The 23,668-nt window shown below is 38.7% G+C and overlaps 1 protein-coding gene across 1 annotated transcript in view; it reads left to right on the top strand.

Annotated features, from left to right (window-relative positions):
* Nucleotides 1-23,668, top strand: part of LOC142075026 (integrin alpha-1-like) — a 54,464-nt gene that overhangs the window by 7,694 nt on the left and 23,102 nt on the right. Inside the window, 7 exon segments of the mRNA XM_075136016.1 lie at nucleotides 6,026-6,174; nucleotides 8,236-8,386; nucleotides 9,992-10,157; nucleotides 14,462-14,535; nucleotides 16,375-16,519; nucleotides 17,721-17,863; nucleotides 19,156-19,299. Of these exon segments, the coding sequence (XP_074992117.1) occupies nucleotides 6,026-6,174; nucleotides 8,236-8,386; nucleotides 9,992-10,157; nucleotides 14,462-14,535; nucleotides 16,375-16,519; nucleotides 17,721-17,863; nucleotides 19,156-19,299 (972 nt within the window).

Below are 23,668 nucleotides of genomic sequence, written 5' to 3'. Positions count from 1 at the left end.
TAGTCAAACATGTGGCATCTTGGGAAAATACTTAAAGCTGAACTTCCTAGTACAGGGCAATGGCTGCATGGAAATCATCACTGCCTTCTGCCCAAAGGGCTTCATGGGAATAGCAAACAGGGCAATCAACTCTACTGCACTCTCTTCCTCACCCTGCAATTCCTAAATTTTTACATTGCCACACCTCTCATGTTTGTTTTTTGAATCCCGCCTTGTTTGCGTGGGTCGCGCACAAAAGGTCCGCTTGCTTGTCTGCATTCCAGCAGCCAGCCATCTCCACCTACAAAATCCGTTCTTTCCACAATTTGGCATAGCTGCCCCTCTTCTCACACGTACACTTATTCACTCAAGAATGTCAGCTTCTGGTTGCTAAAGAGCAGAAACATTTGAGAGGGAGATAAGAATGGGAAAAGGGAGAGAAAGACTGAAAAACTGGAAATGGAAGGCAAAAACTAGATGGAATTTTCTCGGGACTTCTTACCTTTCCCCCCACTCCCCAGAATATATCCCATCCCTCTCCTTTCCTCTGAGCTCCCTGTTTGAGAACCCTGGCATTGCTAAAGGTAGTAAGAAATGTATACAGTCTCTTCTACCCACACTGTCTCCTTTCTCAGAAACTGTGTTTAAATGACTATTGAATGGGGAAGAGGAGAAACAACACAGCAGGCTTGTTTCTCCCATCTCCTCTGGGAGCACAGAATAGAAATAAAGGAACAATGGTTTACTTTCTGTCTGTTTAAATTGATTTTTCCATGTTCATCTTCTGGGGATATTTGAGCACATTGAAATCTGTAGACTTTCACTGACTTCAAATTGTTTTCTTCTTGTACGGGAAAGGAATGAGGTGATTACAGAATAACTCCTTAGCGGCTTGGGTGTGACTTGTTCAAAACCGTGTTTTGATTAGAGGCTTGGGAGATATTTTTTTAATATTTTTTTTTTTCCCACTCTTGCTTACCCCCTCCATGAACAACAGTCATTAGATTTGTGGCAAGTCAGAAGAGAAATTCCTCAGTGACCCACGTTTGGCAAATTTGAAAGCCAGAAGATTCAGATGCAAAAGCCAAAGTTTATGGTATAATTTTTTCAGAAGTACTTCCTTCCCTTCCTCTTTCCATTCTCCAAAAAATCCACAACACGTTACTGATGGTTAAGCTGCATATTCTGAGCTTAGGGATAAAAGTAGTAAAGGGAAAGTGAAGATAGAGAAGTAGAAATGGAAGAAGGAATTAAATGAGAAAAAATGGTACAAGTAGGAACAAAATATTTCTCCCTGCCTTATTCTACATTTTAATGTAACTGCAAAGCAAGATAATTTTTACTTTTCTCTTTGTCTTTTTAACTTTTGTAGAGATAATAGACTTTTTAATATGAGGGTGTGTTTTTTAATCCTTTATATATGAGCAACCTTCTGTGGTAGAAGAATATCAAAAGAGAAAGCACAATACTTTGATATGTTCAATTCCAGCTTTAAAGCTATGTTGGAATGGCATTCAAAAATTTTCAGACAGGTTTTATTTCTCCATTAATATATGACATAGGTAGTTATAGGTGTTTGACCTGTACCTTAATATATCTCCAAAGAGACTGTATCAGTAGACTAATAAGTCATGCCATGTCGTATCTTATGATCAGTTTTATCTCTAGAAGAATGGAAGTGTATTAAAGAGGTATTAAAAAGACTCAGGATGAAGAAAGACCTTTGCAATAGTTTACAAGTAGTTTCTGTCTGAGTCCTTGGGAGCAAACAAAATGTACCAGAAATAATTCAATTTTGCTTTGATTCAGGTATTTTTAGCAAGCTCTCCATATGATAAAATGTATTATCCATTAGTGCTTCCCAAGGCATCTCTGCTTTTCTTTTACCTTAAATATGATTTAAGTACAACCGAAAATATTTCTGATTTTCTTCCACATCCCAATGGTGGAAATCCTAGCATATCATTTCCATGTACTAAATGGTTTTCCTTTCATTTTGTTTTTTTGTTGTTGTTGTTTTTTACCAAATAGATTAGTTTAATAATTTATTGGCAAAGTGTTGTGGTTTATCCCCAGCCAGCAACTAAGCACCACACAGCCGCTCACTCACTTCCCCCCCCCCGGTGGGATGGGGGAAGAATTGGAAGGGTAAAAGTGAGAAACAAACTTGTGGGTTGAGATAAAAAAAGTTTAATAATTAAAAAGAAATAATAATTTTTAAAAATTGTAAGGAAAAGAGGAAAAAAAAATAACAAAGAGGAAAATAAAACCCAAGACAGACAAGTGATGCAAATGAAAACAATTACTCATCACCAACTGACCGATGCCCAGCCAGTCCCTGAGCAGTGGCCCCCCCGCCAACCTCCCCCCCCAGTTTTATTGCTGAGCACGACATCATATGGTATGGAATATCCCTCTGGTCAGTTGGGGTCAGCTGTCCCAGCTGTGTCCCCTCCCAACTTTTTGTGCACCTCCAACCTACTGGCTGGTGGGGCAGTGCGAGGAGCAGAAAAGGCCTTGACTATGTAAGCACTGCTCAGCAGTAACTAAAACATCCCTGTATTATCAACACTGTTTTCAGCACAAATCCAAAACTAGCCCCATACTAGCTACTATGAAGAAAATTAACTCTATCCCAGCCAAAACCAGTACACAAAGCAAGAATATGCTTTCCAAGTAAGGGGCTGTGTTCACTAATAGAACAACAATAAATTGCCCTCAAAAATGTTTTGTCCCAAAGTAGAACAGTCCTTCACTTGCCTGTTCTCTCTTACAACACTTTTTCACAGGAACTGGGGACAATTAAAGAATTATTCCCTTGTGTAATATAAAAGCCATGGAATGCTAGGGAAGAAAACATAAACTTAGGAATTACAAAGATGTTCAATAGATTATGGTCAGTAATGCTGGGAAAAATATTAGGTTTCCTGGAGCAGAGCAGAATTACATCCTTCTGTGTAGTACTATTGCATTTTCCAGATTTAAATTAAACAAGCAAATCAAAACATACAACGCCTGTAAGTATCATTCTTAGGGGCTTGCTGAAGTTATGCAGTTTGAACAGGTTTATTGTCCCATAAAGGCACACTTGCATCAAATAGATGTATCATTTATAGTTTTCCATTAGATTAAAATGCTGCAAAAGCTCAAACCTTCATTGCTATCTAATAGAATATAATTCTAATTTTACAAGGTGGAGTTGATTCTGTGATCCTGCAGGAGACTGGAACATGCAGCCTAGTCGTATTTTGTCAGTTCTGGGAAGCTTTTTGTTACCCTTTTTTGAGGAATGGCTCATCTTTGATGCCATGAAATAGGTAGAACATGATGATCAGTGTTTTCAAAGCTAGTGCTAAGGAAGGGTCCCGCAGAACAATTGTGTCCCATAAGATAAACACGTGCCCCCCCCTCCTTCCTGATTTACAAGCTATGCAGCACAGTGCAGTTTTCTAGACTCTGATGTTCTTCCCATTCACTTCCTGAGAAGGAAATGCTCAAAATGTTTACTTGCTGTGATCATGGACAGCATTTCCTTTCAAACAGGAAATGATACAACTCAATGTCTCAGCCTGTAATCCTTTTTTAGGAAAAAGACAACACCAACATGGGTCTCTAGAATCATGAAAGACTGGCAGATACTTTTCACCCTGATCCTGACAGCAGTCAATAGTTGATTTAATCCTTGGTAGCAATAAAATCCTCAAAGCTGCAGATAAGGAGCCCATGAATCCACAGTGGCAGGCTCCCTGGCATACAACAGTCTCTGGCTATGCTTGTGCATGGTCCTGGAATACTTGATGCACTCCTCCTGCTCCAAAAGACCAAGCATGATGAAGACCTCTCATTTATCAACAGTTAATGGCAGTCTTTTTAAATGACCAGCATCATCCTGTTCAGATTATGTTGTATGTCACTTTAGATGCATGCCACAAAATAGCTGCCTTGGAGGGAATGGGTTAAAAATTTCATCTTCAGCTTGGGATTTAGCTGGTGCCACATGACTGCTGTGAGCTGTAATACAGTGTGTGCCCCAGCCTGTTGCGTAAACACTGTGCAGGATTAATAGGCTGCTGCCCACAAGAATGTGCAGCCTCTGGACGCTCTTGGCTACAGGTGGAGGAGGGCATGCCTCCAAGAGAGAATTAAAATATCTTTAAAGGGAGCAACTTGTTGTAACTTTGAACTTACATCAGTTCTTTTAGTTGTGATTGTATTTTCAAAAGGATACAGCAATTAAATAGGATAAATTTTGCTAACTGTCGTGGTTTAACCTGGCAGGTAGCCAAATACCACGCAGCTGCTCACTCACTCCCCCCACCCCCCCAGTGGGACGGGGAGAGAATCGGAAGGGTAAGAGTGAGAAAAACTCGTGGGTTGAGATAAAGACAGTTTAATAGAACAGAAAAGGGAAAATAATAATAATAATAATAATGATAGAATATACAAAATGAGTGATGCACAATGCAATTGCTCACCACCCGCGCTGACCGATAACCAAGTAGCAATCGGTACTTCCTGGATCACGCCTACCATTCATATACTGAGCATGGTGTCACATGGTATGGAATACCCCATTGGCCAGCTGGGCTGGCTGTCCTGATTATGTTCCCTCCCATCTTGTGTACCTAGCTCAGTCAGTAGGCACGGGAGCTGTCCTTGGACTAGGAGGGTACTTAGCAACAACTGAAAACATCTCTGTGTTATCAACATTCTCCTCATACTAAATCCAAAACACAGCACTAGGAAGAAATTTAACTCTATCCCAGCCGAAACCAGGACACTACCGCATACCATTATAATTATAGTCCCATAATCTTATGTAACTAGGTTTTCATAATGATCGTGATATTGATGTTTAGCATCAAATATTTATCCAACTCTAACCATTCTACTACAAATCACCCTTTTGGTTTAAATACAAGGAATGGATGCCAGCGAACAAACATTGTGCAGAATCTGAGAGCTTATGAAAGCACCTATAAAGCAATTGCAAAGTACATACTAAGCCACCTCTAAAATAATATGATGGCATAAACATCCTAGAGGTCTTATTGATCTTCAGTATCTAAATGCTAGAGTGCTTTTAATAATAGATGAGTGAGACATAAATATGCCACATAATACTGCATTATCCTAAATAACATCTATAAATTGCCATGTGTAACGTAAAATTGAAATATGCTAATGGAACATTGTGTGGATTCTTCCCAGTAAAAGCTGTCAGGAACCTACCAAAACAGTAAAACTGACAGAAATGAATGAGATATAAATTAATTAATATTTAAGAATATTGCTCATCTTTTTATTTCACGTTTGTTTACAGCAGGTTCCAATCCCATATGTTGCTCTTTCGCAAAAAGATTTGTCCTGCTGAGGTCATCTTGAGTCTTTCCATCATCCTCCCATTCCAGGAGCCACTATTTTATCCACGTTGTCCCCTCTGGCACTTGTCAGGTGTCTTACTTTGGCCTACCTCCTGCTGGGAGAATGGCCATGTCTTGGACTGCCCTGCTGTCTTCATCAGGATAAGGGTACTTGTGCCTTCCTCTTACCCTGAGGGCTTAAATTTGTCATCGCAGTGACATTTCTAGGCTAGGTTTAGGGTAAATAGCTTATTCAGTATAGGAATACTATAATTGGATAAAACGAACAAAGTTGTAAGTGAAACATAGCCTCGTATGCTATAAGGAAAACTATTTTTTAAAGCTCTGGCTGATGGTTAGGGCATTGGTCTGCCTTGGCCTAGAGGAGAGCAGAGCTGCAGCACAGATTACCGCAAGTCAGGAAAAGCAAGGAGTTGAGCCTGGTTTTGGCTTTGTTCCTATTTTTAATAAAACCAATTTAGAAACTTCAAAACATTTCATGAGATCAACTGTTTTCTAGCCAATCTTGCTCAAATCCTAATAGGTGTTTCATACTGGGGGAAACACACAGAGTTCAATTCTTTTCCTGTCTTAGGTATAGACGGGCATTTACACCACTGCAAGAGAGAGACAGATGCTTTCTTTAAGGGTGGTTGATTTTTAACATAAACTGTGTGTTTTAGGTTGGAATTGTTCAGTACGGACAGACTGCAGTCCATGAATTTTTCCTGAATACATACTCAATAACAGAAGACGTGATGGCTGCAGCTACAAGAATACGCCAGCGGGGTGGCACACAAACTATGACAGCCCTTGGAATAGATACGGCAAGGTATGTTCACAAAATATTGTCCTGCATATGGTAGGAATGGTCTCAGTTCTGATTTTATAAATCAAAAATATGATGTGGCTGGCATCTGACTTCATTTTAGCTAAGCAAATGAAATTTAGGAGGAGGGTGGATAAACAGACTCTGTCCAACCTCTAGAGCAGTTGTATATGGCACCCAGAAAAGGTAGCTGTCTCTTGAATGGAGGAAATAGGGAAAGAAAAAAGACATGGAAACAAGGTTGTAGTCCTAAGCAAAGGGATGACAATCTTTGTCCACACAGAGCAGGTAGGAACTGTGTGTGTAGAGGGATCAAGGAAATTAAGTTTTTCAGAGGAAACAGGAGAAAATAGAACTTTTTAATGTTAATTTGTCTTCCTTCTGAGGTTAAGATTAATACGGGGTTTGAGCCCACAATTGTCGGCAAGTCTAGAAATTTTATATCTGAAGTCTTTGAAGCTTCTGGATCATTGGGAGATTAAAGATCTGTTGTAGCAATAGCATTATTTGGAAATGCTTCCTTTATGAGAAAAATGAAATCTGACTTTTGTAGAACAGACAGTAAAATGCAAAATCAAACTCCCAGATGACTGATGCAGGCAGTTATCCATTTCCACTCTTAGCCCATCAGACCTGATTATGGACTATGTGAAAGATAAGAAACCAGAGTACAATTAAAAAAGAAGAAAGTGAGAGGCACTTTACACCCAATAGAAAACCCTACAATGTTGTCCTGGTTCTGCGCTCGCTGAAATCATTACTGAGCAAATAGTTGAAACTACTTGCTCAAATGGACAAAGTTTGCCGTTAGTTTGCTGTCCATTTCAATAAAAACTGTTTCCAAAGTCATTTAAAATGCTCAGAAATAGCATTAGCACAAAAGGATACCTAAGAATGGACCTCACTGATAAACATGAATATAGCAATGATCTGCATTACTAAACCTTCCATATCTTTTCCATTTTTTTTTCCAACATGACAGCATGACTTTATTCCATAAAAGACTGCATTCTCCCTTTCCAAACAACCATCTAGTTGAAATGTGCAGCATCTTTCTGATGGACTATTTGATTATCTGACCAAAGTTCTGTTTATATTATGTCTTAAATGTAATGAAATTCTTACATATTCACCAGTAATGTTTTTCTTAGATACAAGTAGAAGTTTGAGGGAGTCCGAACAAGTTCACGAAAGCAGAGTTGAGAATTGCCAAATATTCAGAAACCACACGTGGTTCAGAAAGTCCCTGTGTACCACGAACTGTTGCAGACTTGTATATACAGGAAGTATCAGGAAAAGCTTCATCTGTTCTTGCAAGCTTCCTACCCATCCACTTTTGGCCATCATCAGTGGTGGATCTTAGCTTTCACCTGTGTGGCCAGTCTTAGATAGAGCTCTGTGGTATTTTTCTAAAAAGAGGAAGCCCTGCTTCCCTTCCTACTCCAGAGCCCTAATCCAGCTTTGCCTTTTCTGGTCCCTTCCAGAGTCTGGGTGAGCAGCTGCCCAAAACCTCAGTGCCCCTTTGCCCATCTGCGGCTGTAGAATTCAACCGGTCACCCCAACCTGCCTCTGCTCACCTGCAACCTACTTCTGCCACATCTGCAACCCAGTTTTGCTGTAGATGTGCAGAGGTGTGCTGGTAGCTGAATAAATACTTTGACCACTTGAAGTGCTGCTGTAGGGTGGAAAGAGTTTTTCTTTGTATGTGGGTTTGGGGAGAGGGGGTTGTTGGCTGGTTTTGGTTTTTTTTTTAGCTGCCAAAAGCTGTTTTAAGGTGCCAAAAGTTTATTTGGATAGGAGAAGAATTCTTCACTATCCAGCATTGCGTTTTCTGCTGTCGCTCTCAAATGAATGAATAATGAATGAATGCTTGTGAAACTCTTTGGCTGTGAACTGTTGTGTAAGTTCCAATTGTTGTTTGTATTTGTTCATGGTTAATATTAATTTCCTTTTCCTGCTTCTTAATTAATATAAAATCTTTTAGTTTATGGTTGACTGTGCAAAAATAATGCATGTGCTAAATGCTGACATTGTCTTTCTCCAAACCCTTTATGCTCCCTTTAGGAAAGAGGCTTTTACTGAGGCTCATGGTGCACGACGAGGAGTACAAAAAGTAATGGTTATTGTGACTGATGGGGAATCACATGACAACTACAGATTAAAAGAAGTGATTGATTATTGTGAAGATGAAAACATTCAGAGATTTGCTATTGCTGTAAGTGAAAATTAACGGGAAAAATTCAGAATCTTAAAAGCATGTTTCATCTTCCAAATATAATGTCTGTTTAAAAAGTTTATTTCACAGAACCTTTATGGAAATATAATCATTTCAGAGAGGAAAAAAAGAAAGATGCTGAAAAAAAGCATTAAAAATTTGCTTTCTGATTTTATAGAACATAAGAAAAAGCATCTGTCTTCCTGGTGATGACAGGGGGGTGGGTGGGTGGGTGGATGTGAAGAAAAAGGAGTTTGAGGGGCAGTATAAAATCTAATCTTTTTTGTTAAGAGCAATATTGAACAGAGTGGATTAGTTCAGATCTTCTGAGCAATTTCTATAGACACATTACCCACTTAAAAAAAAAAAAAAGGCAAATGTAAACCATCAACAAAAAACAGGTTTATTATGGCTGTTCTGTGTGCTAGCATTCTAAAGTTGTCATTTTCATGTTGAGCAAACTTAGTAGCTGAATGAGAGAATGAATATGATGGAGGTTAACCCATATAGAGAAATATGGAAACATTAATGATAGATTTGGTATGAACTCTCCTCTGTATTTGTGTATTCTATACTGGAATCATCTGTTTTCTCTCATTAATTTTTAAGATACGTTGGATTGTTGCTTCTCCATTCCTATCTCTCTCTTTGTTTTGGTACAATGAGGTGATATGAAACCATACATTTTCAAGAAAGATGTTATCTTTAATTTAAAGAAAGACATAAAACTAAAGTTGAATCCAGCAGCACACAAATTTTCAGTGGTTTCCTTTGTAAAGCTAGAGATCATTAAAGAAAAATTGTCCTTGAAGCTGCAATAATTTTTAGCAATAAAATTCCTGTCTAGAACCAAATTTGAATTGCTCCAGTGTCCAGGAATGCTAGAACATGGAAGTTTGTTTTTTATTTCCCTCTCATAGCAAGTTAAGTGTGTAGAATATTTTTTTTTTCTATGAAAAATATTTCTCCAATTCCCAAACTGACAAATGAGTCATTTTGTTCTGAGGCATCCTGAGTTTTTACAGCAGCAGTGTTAAAACTGGGGACCAAATCTAAAGTCTTGTACCAGGATGGAGTCATTAACACTGAATGCAAGTGTTGTTGTTATATGTATTTATAGGGCAAATTTGCACACAAAAAAGAATTATGCTATGTCTAATTAAGCATGTCATTAATTGCTCATTTACCACATTATGAGGAGAACTGATGGTACCTATGCAGAAGCCAGTGCAATTGTGTATTCTGTTTGGGGTGTTGTTTGTTTGTTTTGTTTTGTTTTGTTTTTTTCTAAATTAAGGTCTACTTCAACAAATCATTAGAATTTTGTGAAGAAATAAAAAAAAAGGACAGTTGAGGATAGCAGACATCACACCATACAGTTGCTTTGTTTGCTATTGTTGATATTTTCAGAAAAAAACCTGAGCCCTCATACAGTTCTGTTCTCATTGGAAAAGAATAGCTTCAAATCAGTTTGAGAGAGGTTTTAACAGAACAAATTAAGGTTAAATATGATTTCCCAATATTCTCTGAAAACCTGCCTCAAAGGTATCTTTTAAAACAGGGTATAAAATGTATCCTTGACTACTTTTTTTTAATTCTATTTAGATTCTTGGCAGCTACAGCAGAGGAAATTTAAGTACTGAAAAATTTGTAGAGGAAATAAAATCAATTGCCAGTAAGCCTACTGAAAAGCATTTCTTCAATGTCTCAGATGAATTAGCTCTTGTAACTATTGTTGAAGCACTTGGAGAGAGAATATTTTCCCTGGAAGGTATGACATTATTTAAAATTTTACTTCATGCCTGCATTACAACTGAAGCAAATAGAAGATCACCTGCTTTTATCTTCCTTTACAATGTATTGTGCTGCATAAAATGCATTATGCAGGTATTTTTTTTCATGCTGATCATAAAGATATTTTGCAATAGACATCAAAAACATAGATAATGATGTGAAATATGTTCAGATGGGTTAGAGCATATGGAGACAATAGCCTAGAAGGGTAAATAACCATTACCATTTTAGCTGGGGTAAATCTGAAGTTGCCTTCCTTTAGGTAAAAAAGCATTGCCAGACTGTATCCTGGTTTCCCCATGATCATGTGTCTGTCTGCCTATACCTTTAGGTTCTCTTTTTGGTTAGTTATTAATTACAAGTTAACACAGACTTGGTGTATAGTTGGCAAGATATATTTTTCCTTTGGAAATGTTCATGATATTCAGTTTTTAGCAGAGAAAAGTCATTCTCTCATAATGTCTGCTTACATTCTCCATCCAAATTAGGCAACACTGTCCAACTCTGTTTGTTTCAAGCACACTACTGGTAACAGAAGACTGAGTTTATTAGTTATAAATTATACTGGCCAACTCTGAAGGGATTCACGTCATACAAAGAAAACATCCATCTATTTGGACTTTTTTTTTTCAACATCTCAACTTTCCAAGCACCTAGAATAGTGTAGTTTATAGCTGGAACAAAAGATGATGTTGATTTGAATGTCAAGAAATAATACAAATATGAGAGAGTATTTTAAAGCTTTTTAAATTGGAGCTATATTTCTTAGACATATTTAGGTATTTTGTTAGTGTATCATTTAGCTTGATCAAATATTGCTATTTTCAGCTGATTATTACTAAATGTTTTTTCCAGTTTATATATTCTTATATATTCTTATATATTCTTATATATTCTTATCTTTTTACTTCCTCACTTTTAAAACAAATTCATTTGAGGAGAATTTAATCTCTCTGAAGACCAAAGTTTATCCTACTTAAGCTCATTGAGTATTTTGAAGTTCATTGAACAGGGGCTCTTTTGGTACGTCCCTGTTTACTAGGGAGAATACACTTTTAGTGGAAAAATAGTTGTTCAAACAGAAATTGAAAACTTAGTCTTCAATTTGTGTATTGTACTTCTAAAAAAGTGAGAAAAATCATTGTCTTTTATTAGTAGAATAAAATCTGTTAGTTACACCTATTAAATATAATGGATATATAATAAAAAGTTAATCAACTGCTTTACTAGTCCATGACAATGGACAAATGATAGGATTTTAAGATCTAACATGACTGAGTTTCTGGACATCTGTGTACTCAAAATCAAGATTTCACGCCATAGATCAACCCTTTGAAAAAACAGATGCCACTGGAAGAGACGGTCTCACTTTGTCACACTCCACCTTGCCTCTTTCAACAGTCATTAGGTAGTGCCTGGCTGTCACATGAACCCCCAACCTGCCCAAATAGTAGAGTAAACTGTGCTGGCTTGAACTCCCTGCTGCTGGAGAATGCTTTATATCATGAGCTCTAACCCTTCCATTGATTTTAGTAATTCATTCCTCTAATCATAAGAAAAAATTACAAAACATTTGAACATTAAAAAAGTTCTATAGCTTAATAAAATATCCAAACAAATTTAGTTATGTTGGTGATGGTGAAACTAACTGTTTGATTAAATTGTAGAAATGTTATCTGTTTATATGATAGTCAGCTCTTGAGATGACTAATGCTGGTCATCATGTCCTTCAGTATTTTGGTACTTTAAGCATATTTCACCTCTTTAAGTATCAACAAGTTCTGTTGTAGTCCTTGAATTCAGCTTTAATTTTCTGCAAAAGATGCAGTAACAAATAACTACTTCTTGAATATTATTACTTTTTATTTAACATAAACTTATTATAAACTGTTAGGATATTTGTGCCTTGACATATTTGCCTTATTTTCAATTTTTATTTTAGATAGACTTGGCTGTATTACAAAAAATATATATTTGAAACAAAAAAAATGTGGAAAATTATTTTCATCCACACTGTAAGAGATGAGCTAGGTAATTTCACTGCTCCCAAAAGGCTTCTTGGTTTTCAGATCTTCACTAGGAACTGTGCTAAGATTTCTATATAAGATACCTGTCGTACGAGACAAGAAATTATGCCCCCTCCTCCACCTGTGGAAGTCCCAGAAATCACATAATCTGGCTGCAAGGGAAGTCAGAATGGAAACTGGAAATGGGATCTTAGCTTTATGTCAAAACATAGCAAGGCTGAGTTGTTCTGATGGGTTGGTAAGGCTGGAGCTAGAAGATGCTGACTAAATCCATTTCTGTTGATTCTTTAGGCATGGTTTCCTGTCCCTGCCAAAGCATTTCAGGAGCTATTCTAGATTTGCAACTGTGTCCATGGATGCATTATTGTGGCACATTTGCAACTGTGTCCATGGATGCATTATTGTGGAAGAAAAGCAGATTAATTCTGTCCCACCCAGCTTTCTGGTGACAATCCAGCTTATTGGATGTGTGCAATGTGGAAAAGATGAATTAACCCCATACAATGTAGCTGAATTAGCTTCTTTGCATAACATAGAGGTCACAGGAACCTTGATTCTTGAAATTCTGTATCTGAATGTGTTTAAATTCTCAATCTAAATAGCTTCCTACTACTGTAATAGTACATTGGATTTTCTTTCTTGGTTTTCTTGTTTTCTTTTTGGTTTTGGCCTTTAAAAAAACTGCAAAGGAAAATTGAGAGTTGAAAAATCAAATCCAACAAAAACCCACACTTGACAGCCAGTGGATTTTTACACATAATCTTTTTCATATGCCTCCGTGTCTCATGGCATGGACTTCTGGTTTTAACAGCAATTTTATGGTTTATTCAATCTGTAGGCAGGCACAAATGTTTTTTTCACAAAATATCCTTTGTAGGATACTTGGCAGTTTGAAACTCAATGGAAAGTTAGACTGGGAGCTGTTATCTAAGCAGCATTCAGAGCTGCACATACTAACAGCACCAGCATTGTCCTCTGCCTCAAACTGTGAGAGTCCTGTCTTAGCTCATTAAAAAGCATCTTTTACTGCATGAAAATATTGTTTATCAGCAAATGCACAACTTAAGAGTTTTATGTTTAAAAAGGACCATGATTTTTTCAGACTTAGCAAAGCAGCTACATCTTGTGAAACATGATGGCCTATGTTTGTGTGTCAAACATTTTGTGTTTGAGATCATGTCTCCTTCCTATGACTGGCCATAAATCCCAACAACTGGCAAAGACGACATGTCCCAGGGAGCAACCTCTGTGATTTAGTTGCTGAGTATCAAAAGCTCAGTATTATTTAATAGTCCAGATGCCTGAAATTCATGCAGCTATGGCTTGCTATGCCTCAGTTTCATTCACACAGTTTAAGGTTTGCCCCAGCACTCAGCTGGTAGCAAATTGTGAATACTTCCTGGACAAGCCTCAGAACAGATTTCATAGTTCCCCACTACTGCCCGTTACCATATCTTGCTCTCAATATGCATAATATAGTTACCTTACTTGTGGTGCTTACGGTGGCAAAATAGTCCTTGAGTATTGCTTTTAAGGAGGGGAAAAGGCAGATCTTTCTCTTCCCTGGTGATCTTTCAAGTGTACCTGACAGCAAAGCAGCCCATCAGAGTTTAATAATTAGCATATGACTACCTGAAAATACTGAAACTAGTACTAAATTACCTTTTTTATTCATAGTCACTTAAGAGAAACAGGAAGATTTTCATGTAACTTTCTGGGAAGGGTTATAGTTCCCAAGCTCTTCCCTGAGGCTTATGAATCTTGGATAGCTGAGATTTTTCTATGTTGTTTTTTTTACAAAGGTTCATACAAACATCAAGTGTTTTTCATTTAAAGTTCTACCAGCTGCCTACAAATTTTTAGTTGCTTGAATACAAGGCCAGGGTTACATGGATGGTGTTTTATTGTTCGCTTAGCTCAAGTAGAAAATGGCTTAACCACATTAATCAAACATTCCAAACATATTTACCATGAGCCTGAGGTCAAATCTGGTCAGTTTTAGCCCAGAAATATTTATTGGACAAGTTCTGAGACATGATCTTAAAATGGAAACTCTCATACTTAATGGTAGCATTTAACAAGGATCTTAATTTCTGTATTTATTATAAAAATCTATGGCAAACTATATTCACTGAATATTCTAGTTAATTATGTTATCCTTTACTATCATATGAGTGTTTTCATTACACTATTGAGATACTTTTTCAGATTGAAACTAATTTATTTTTAAAACTTAATTTTTTCTGTTTAATAGCAACAACAGACCAGCAGGCAGCCTCATTTGAAATGGAAATGTCTCAAGCTGGTTTCAGTGCTCATTACTCTCAGGTAAACAAACTGTTTGAAAATAGAAGTTCTTTTACAAAGTAGATTTTTCTTGGTGATGGCATAAATTTGGAATGAGTACTTCAGAATTCTTTGTACAGTCCTGTTTGCTGTTGGAAGTTTTGGAGTTTCCTGTAATCCAGCTAGTTTTTTGTAAAATGTATATAAAGAATGATTATAAACAATGAAAGCTTAAGAGAATAAGCACCTTCTTCACATGAACTCTAAATTTAATGTTCCCATAGCACTTTCCTATCAGGAGAATATTCTATAATATGTTAAGAAAGATGGAGAAAGATTTTTTTTTTTTCCCTACCAGAGTCTGTAGTGACAGGACAAGGGGCAACGGTTTTAAACTGAAAGAGGGTAGGTTTAGATTGGATATAAGGAAGAAATTTGTTATGATGAAGGTGGTGAGACACTGGAACAGGTTGCCCAGAGAAGTTGTGGATGCCCCATCCCTGGAAGTGTTCAAAGTTAGGTTGGACAGGGCTTTGAGCAATCTGATCTAGTGCAAGATATCCCTGCCCATGGCAAGGGAGTTGGAACTATATGATCTTTAAAGGTCCCTTCCAACTCAAACCATTCTGTGAACTATAAAACTGTTCTCTATAAATACATAAATTGATATTGTATTGTATTGGTGAAATTGAGACAGAAGATATATATAAAGGATATTTCTGTAATGGATATGATCTGCATTATTAGTAACACAACATATTCTTAGTTCTGTTAATACATTGAATACCTCAGTTCTCAAGGGGTAAATATTTATTAAACTGGGATGCAAAAATCCCTGGGAATTTGTATTAGCAGAAAAACACTCCCTACATATTTTATTTATTTATTGAAAATTAGAAAGTATCCATTGTGATGATCTGCTCAGTGTACACAAATTAAATGAAAATTTAACATGAGATCAAAAGAACTGAGAAGACTTAAGCTTTAAAGATACAAAAAAAGTAGTGACAGTGGAAAAGAACAAAATAGGAGAGTAATTGAACCAAGCAAACACTGAGCAATCCAAGACAAACTGACATACATAGGAAAACCTTCAACATGGCTTTGTATACAGCTCAGCATATCACTGGTAAAACAGAGAATAAAAGACCTTCAATATGATTTAACATAAATACTTTATTGCAGAAATACTCTCCATTCATTTTTACTCTCTGCACTGCATTATACGTTATGCTTCAGATGGCGTATCATACCTTAGAAATGACTATTATCCTGATAGGGAGCCTGAGGAATATTTATAAGATTATCTATTCGTTAGAGCATATTCCTGAAGTTCCCAAAAAACTGACCTGCTGTCATCAGAACCTCTATTCAGAAGTGGGTCTTCAGTCCTTGGTGCATTGACAAAATCTGGTGTCTGTCTTATCCAGAAGACTATGTTCATGCCTTTAGGCAAGAAAGGTCAGCAAACCATTTCTCATTGACGAAATGCTCTTTTTAAATACTCAGATTCAACAGAGAAAGGTTCAAGTTTCCGAAAGTTTGTCTGGGGAATGCATTTAAGTAAGTGTTGTATTCTCTGATTAGCTTTGCTAAATCTCTTTTGTCTTTCTGTTTGGCCTGGAATAGTGGGCTGAAGTTGTAGGAGCTATGTTTCATTCTGCTGCTTTTCCTGAATGGTCTTTTTTTTTTTTTTAGTTGGCTGTGTTTTTAACATAGGGGAAGACATACTATGATTGTAGGGGCCATATTATAGTAGGAAAAGCAGGGCTAAATATTGCAAGTATACAGGAAGCATTACCCAAACGTAAGCATCATGATCAACGAACGTCTAAAGATGGTTCACATAGAGAACAGGCTTTTTGTTTTTCTCTGCATAAGGATTGGATCATGCTTGGAGCAGTTGGAGCATATGACTGGAACAGCACAGTGCTCATGGTGAAGGACAGTGATATTTCAATGCCAACTAATGACACTTTTCGTGACAGGCTTTCGGAAAAAAATGAACCCCTTGCAGCCTATCTAGGTAAGAGAAATAGCCCATCTTATAACACTTTTCAACAAATGCTACAAAACCTCCCTCTAATCTCATTCACAAAGATTCTCTTACAGAATATTATCTTATATTCTAGGAGCCTGGGAAAATGTATAATGTATGGACATGTCTACAATATGACTTTTTTGTTCTTTAAAAAAAAAATCGCTACTATAATCAAAAAAACTAGTCCAAACACTTATAGCCCTAAGCATATCTAGACTTTCCCCAATAGAGATGTCTAATCTGTTCAGAGAAGATTTCACAGATTCCCCTAGTATTTTTCTCAAGTTTTTCTCTGCCTTGCTAGTTAAAAAGTTTTATACAATATTCAGTCTAAATCTTTGCTTAAAATTAAGCCAATTTCTGTCACTCAATGGACAAGAACAACAGTTTACCCCTATTTTCTTTATAATAATGTTTTGCATATTGGCAGGCTATTGTTTTCCTCTCAGCCTTTTCTACCAAAAAGCATGTCAGTGGCCTTGCTCTCCTCTAGGTCTTGCTTTCTACACCTCATGGTTCTGTTTGCTCTCTGTTATCTCATTTAAGCCACATTTTCACTGATGAAGAGTCAACATTAGAATAATTTCATTTTTTTTCCCCTAAGTACATTGTTTGTTGTCTTTACAGAATTCCATTAGCTATTTTTTTTATATCTCCGATTTGGTAAAGTCATTTTGAATTTAGATCCTATCCTCCAGAATACTTGCAACCCTGCCACAGTTTTGATTCATCTGCAAATTTTTTGTCTTCCTTCACTCAAGTTGGTAAATTGTTGTTAATATTAAACAGAGCTAGGTTCAAAATGCCCCCAGAATCACACTTGGAATACTCTATCAGTTTGACAGTGAGCCAGTGACAACTGTTCTTTGAAAGTAGATTTTCAACCAGCTATTCACCAGTTCCAGTTATTCATCAGTACCATCATATTCTTACACTATGTAAGAATGGCAAAGTGAACATAACTCACCAGCCTGTGAACAGGTTTAATGACGCAGTGGTGCTCATGACTCTGAGACTGTAGGCAAATATACATCTAGCCCTTTTGTTTGGCTCTGCTATTATTCTCTAGCATAAGTAGGGCTAAACATCTCATTGTAGAATAAGCCTTAAAAAGGCTCTGAATCACAGCAAGTATTTCTGATGCATTCTGTGTGTACTGCATCTTGAATTCTTTTCTGCTTCCTAGGATATAGTGTGAATTCAGCATTGACACCTGGAGGCATACTGTACATAGCAGGACAGCCACGATACAATCATACTGGCCAAGTTATCATTTATAAAATGGAAGGAAAAGAGGTACAAGTACTTCAGAGGTTAAATGGAGAACAAGTAAGTATGCATTCATGATCAACATATGAGAGGAATATGGCATGAGAAATAGAAATAATGATTTCAAATGAGAACTCTGTATCAGAAGAGCAAATGAAACTGAGAGTTTTAAGCAAGATCAGAAAGAAAGGTTAGGTAGATGCTCTGGTCTAGTAAGTAATGGAAAGTGGACTTAGAGTAGTCAGAGACCCTTGGAAATTTTCTCTAAACCTTTGCCAGTGTCAAAGTGGTTGTAGCCATCTCTGCACTTGAATTTTCTCTGTCCACTGAGTGGAAGGGGTATGTCACTGGCAGGAAATGGGTGTGACAAGCAGGGTTCTGTGCGAGAGATATCAGCTGGGATAGCATGAAATATTGAATGCTGCTTGTTATGTTGAGTAGCAGCTCATTGAGAGCTGTTCCTGCAGGAAAAAACAACATGTAATCACATAATTAAAGATGGTAGTATAATATGCACATGAGGGTTGAAAGACCTGCCTACTCTGGTCTCCCCAGGCTGCAGTACAAGCTTCTTTCAGGAGAATTCAGGTTACCTAATTTTCATCTTTTACAGCTGATATCTGCAGCTCAGATAATCAGTCGATCCTTTTAGAGTCAAAGAAGGAAAGCGGGCATTTTTAAAGTTTGAGGGATCTGGCCTATTTGAAGCATCTTCTGTGAGATGAGATGCATCCTGCACTAGAAGGGTGTGCTTCTCATGTTGAGTGTAAAGGAAATGCAGGGTGTCTAGCTTAGCTGTAAAGTGAATGTAATCAGATAAATCCCACACCTTGTACCCAGTCTATGAATGTATCTAGCTCTTTATGTAGATCTTGTTCCTCTGCATTCAGTGGCAACTTGGGAATTTTTGAGACTGCCTGCACTGTGTTATCTCAGAGCTCTTATCCGTCATCCTACCTTTTTCCACTGGCAAGCCTAAGATTGTTGATTTTGCTCCTTATATGTATTATTGTTGGGACTGAAGAGAAAACTAGCTTCCCCAAGACAATTCTATTCAAATGCTGTCTTAAGAGGTCCTACTCCCCTAAGCAGGTAGGAGGCACCATTTGTACCTTTCAAACTCAAGAGAGTTGAAAGTTGAATGGACCATTCTTAAATAAAAAATCTGACAACAAATTCTGAAACAGAAAACAAGCTTCAAAGGCAAACAGACCAAAAAGATCTTCTAGGTAGCAAAGAAAATTCCTGCCTAATGGTTAAATTTTGGCATTGTTGTAAGCAACTATAAAACAGGTCTCTGAATAGGAAATGTTGCTGACTGTCTCTGATTTATACCTTATATTTTACTGCAGATTGGGTCATACTTTGGGGGTGTTATTACCACGATCGACATCAATAGGGACTCATTTACAGACCTTCTTATTGTTGGAGCTCCTATGTATATGGGAACTGAAAAAGAGGAGCAAGGGAAAGTGTATGTTTATGGTCTGAATAAGGTAAGGATGATGTTTATTGACCAGGAACAGAACATGCTCCTTACTGTCCTCATATCCTTATTTTAAAGAAATATGATAATTTGAGCTGGGGAAGATGACCTGTTGAAAACAGAGAAACATGATTTTGACAATTGAGAGTATAATACAGATTATTTTCTGAAAACTTTCTTCTCAAACTCTTTTTTTCTCACCTTTTTTTCTAATGGAGTATATTATTGTCGTGGTTTAACCTGGCAGGCAGCCAAATACCACGCAGCCGCTCACTCACTCCCCCCACCCCCAGCGGGACGGGGAGAGAATCGGAAGGGTAAGAGTGAGAAAAACTCGTGGGTTGAGATAAAGACAGTTTAATAGAACAGGGAAAAAAAGGGAAAATAATAATGATAATGATAGAATATACAAAATGAGTGATGCATAATGCAATTGCTCACCACCCGCGCTGACCGATAACCAAGTAGCGATCGGTACTTCCTGGATCACGCCTACCCTTCATATACTGAGCATGACGTCACATGGTATGGAATACCCCATTAGCCAGCTGGGCTGGCTGTCCTGATTATGTTCCCTCCCATCTTGTGTACCTAGCTCAGTCAGTAGGCACGGGAGCTGTCCTTGGACTAGGAGGGCACTTAGCAACAACTGAAAACATCAGTGTGTTATCAACATTCTCCTCATACTAAATCCAAAACACAGCACTAGGAAGAAATTTAACCCTATCCCAGCCGAAACCAGGACAATTATATAGATAAGCACTATATCCTGTGAACTGCAATATGGCATAGATGCAAATTTATAGGGTTAATTTTCTATCACATTTTCTTTTTGCTTTCGCTCATTAGGGAACAGTAGGGCTCATCCATCCTAAAAGTGTGTGCTCCAGTATTCTTGTGACTTGCTTACCAACCTAGAGCTAAACCCCATACATCTAAAAGTTTTTAAGCATGTCACGACTCGATTGGGGAATATACCAGATACACCTCAGTTTCTTAATTTGATAAGTCTCTCCTTCCAATGTCTATGCATACTTTTTCTTCTTTTTTTCTTCTTTTAGTCCAGTACCATTGTGTATTGTTATAACGGATATCAAAGTAGGTCCTAGGAATGATGGCTTCCTAAAATACTACTGCAAGAAAAGGGCCTGAAGAGACTGGATCTATTTGAAAAGGAACTCTTCCAGTTTCTACATGCATGTTGCTAACAACAAATTGCTGGTGAATAGAGTTGGCGAGAAAACAAAAATTCCATTTCCTCCAGTAATGCAAGGATTTGAAATTTGTTTTTCCTGTGCTTCCTTTTATCCATCTCCAAATAAAGGAGATGCAGCAACTGCTTGCTGCTGCTAATCTCTAACATGGAACTCGTGGAGCCAATCTCTTGGAAAGATTGGTTACATACCTGTCGTGGTTTAACCTGGCAGGCAGCCAAATACCACGCAGCCGCTCACTCACTCCCCCCCGCCCCCCCAGTGGGACGGGGAGAGAATCGGAAGGGTAAGAGTGAGAAAAACTCGTGGGTTGAGATAAAGACAGTTTAATAGAACAGAAAAGGGAGAATAATGATAATAAATAATGATAGAATATACAAAATGAGTGATGCACAATGCAATTGCTCACCACCCGCGCTGACTGATAACCAAGTAGCGATCGGTACTTCCTGGATCACGCCTACCGTTCATATACTGAGCATGACGTCACATGGTATGGAATACCCCATTGGCCAGCTGGGCTGGCTGTCCTGATTATGTTCCCTCCCATCTTGTGTACCTAGCTCAGTCAGTAGGCACGGGAGCTGTCCTTGGACTAGGAGGGCACTTAGCAACAACTGAAAACATCAGTGTGTTATCAATATTCTCCTCATACTAAATCCAAAACACAGCACTAGGAAGAAATTTAACCCTATCCCTGCCGAAACTAGGACAGTATCCACCCCTTATTCCATACCATTTACGTTATGCTTAGGTCTCACATTTTTCGATACCTTTCAATTAATCACCACTATCTTTTTTATATATATACATATATAATACATATACATACATATATACATATAATACATATACATACATATATATACATAAATATATATAAATGTCCATTGAGTTCTTTTAGTCCACAACTTTGGGCTCCATCTGTCATAACAGTCTTTCAGGGCCAGAAGGATGGTGTGTGGTGTTGGGCTGTTGCATCCTGAAGCCAGTTCTCATTTCGGTACTGCTGCACTCGTTCAGTTCTATCATCGTTGCACTTTGCTCGGTTTCATCAGAGTTAGTTCATTCTTCATTAATCTGGGTGATTTTCACTGCTACACCATTGATAGCAACCATAGAAATAATGATATACAATATCATATAACAATTGACATCATAAAATTCAGTTCATTGGCTATTTTCACCCAAAATCAAATCCCCTTGAGGTACACACCGGACTTGCCCATCCTTTCGCATCACCCACCAAGTGCACCCAGGTCCTTGAGCAAAAGCAATCCCATGGATGGGTTTTCCCTTGCCAGAGGCAGGAGTAACCCAGACTGTCTTCCCCAGCATATTTCTTATGTGCACGACAGGGACTTTATCTCCATCTACAGTACGTAAAAGTCTTGATTGGGCAGGGCCAGCTCGATTAACAGACACCCTAGTGTTGACTAACCAGGTGGCTTTTGCTAAATGTGTATCCCAATGCTTGAATGTCCCACCGCCCATTGCCCTCAGTGTTGTCTTTAGCAGTCCATTGCATCGTTCGATTTTCCCGGAGGCTGGTGCGTGGTAGGGGATGTGATATACCCACTCAATGCCATGCTCTTTGGCCCAGGTGTCTATGAGGGTGTTTCGGAAATGAGTCCCGTTGTCTGACTCAATTCTTTCTGGGGTGCCATGTCGCCATAGGACTTGCTTTTCAAGGCCCAGGATGGTGTTCCGGGCAGTGGCATGAGGCACAGGGTATGTTTCTAGCCAGCCGGTGGTTGCTTCCACCATGGTGAGCACATAGCGTTTGCCGTGCCGGGTTCGTGGGAGTGTGATATAATCAATCTGCCAGGCCTCCCCATATTTGTATTTCAACCATCGTCCCCCATACCAAAGAGGCTTTACTCGCTTGGCTTGTTTGATTGCAGCGCACGTTTCACATTCATGGATAACCTGTGCAATAGCGTCCATGGTTAAGTCCACCCCTCGATCACGAGCCCATCTATATGTTGCATCTCTTCCTTGATGGCCTGCGGCATCATGGGCCCACCAAGCTATAAATAATTCACCCTTATGTTGCCAGTCCAAATCCACCTGGGCCACTTCAATCTTAGCAGCCTGGTCCACCTGCTGGTTGTTTTGATGTTCTTCAGTGGCCCGACTCTTGGGTATGTGAGCATCTACGTGATGTACTTTTACAACCAGGTTCTCTACCCGGGCAGCAATATCTTGCCACAACGCGGCAGCCCAGATGGGTTTACCTCTGCGCTGCCAGTTGTTCTGCTTCCACTGCTGCAACCACCCCCACAGGGCATTTGCCACCATCCATGAGGCAGTATAGAGATAAAGTACCGGCCATTTTTCTCGTTCAGCAATGTCCAAGGCCAGCTGGATGGCTTTCACCTCTGCAAACTGGCTCGATTCACCTTCTCCTTCAGCAGTTTCTGCAACTTGGCGTATAGGACTCCATACAGCAGCTTTCCACCTCCGATGCTTTCCCACAAGGCAACAGGACCCATCAGTGAACAGGGCATATTGCTTCTCGTTTTCTGGTAGTTTATTATACAGTGGGGCTTCTTCAGCACGTGTCACCTCCTCCTCTGGGGATATTCCAAAATCTTTGCCTTCTGGCCAGTTCGTGATCACCTCCAAGATTCCTGGGCGACTGGGGTTTCCTATTTGGGCCCGTTGTGTGATCAGTGCGACCCACTTACTCCACGTAGCATTGGTTGCATGATGTGTAGAGGGGACCCTCCCTTTGAACATCCAGCCCAGCACCGGCAGTCGGGGTGCCAGGAGGAGCTGTGCTTCAGTACCAACCACTTCCGAAGCACCTCGAACCCCTTCATATGCTGCCAATATCTCTTTCTCAGTTGGAGTGTAGCGGGCCTCGGATCCTCTGTATCCCCGACTCCAGAACCCTAAGGGTCGACCTCGAGTCTCCCCTGGTGCTTTCTGCCAGAGGCTCCAGGTAGGGCCATTCTCCCCGGCTGCGGTGTAGAGCACATTCTTCACATCTTGTCCTGCCCGGACTGGCCCAAGGGCTACTGCCTGAACTATCTCCTGTTTAATTTGTTCAAAGGCTTGTTGTTGCTCAGGGCCCCTTTTGAAATCATTCTTCTTCCTGGTCACGTGATAGAGAGGGCTTACAATCAGGCTGTAATCTGGAATATGCATTCTCCAAAAGCC

Source organism: Calonectris borealis, chromosome W (genome assembly GCF_964195595.1).
Source record: "Calonectris borealis chromosome W, bCalBor7.hap1.2, whole genome shotgun sequence".
NCBI classification, from domain to species: Eukaryota; Metazoa; Chordata; class Aves; order Procellariiformes; family Procellariidae; genus Calonectris; species Calonectris borealis.
The sequence above is the reverse complement of the archived record's forward strand: the minus strand, read 5'-3'. Positions and strand labels throughout refer to the sequence as shown.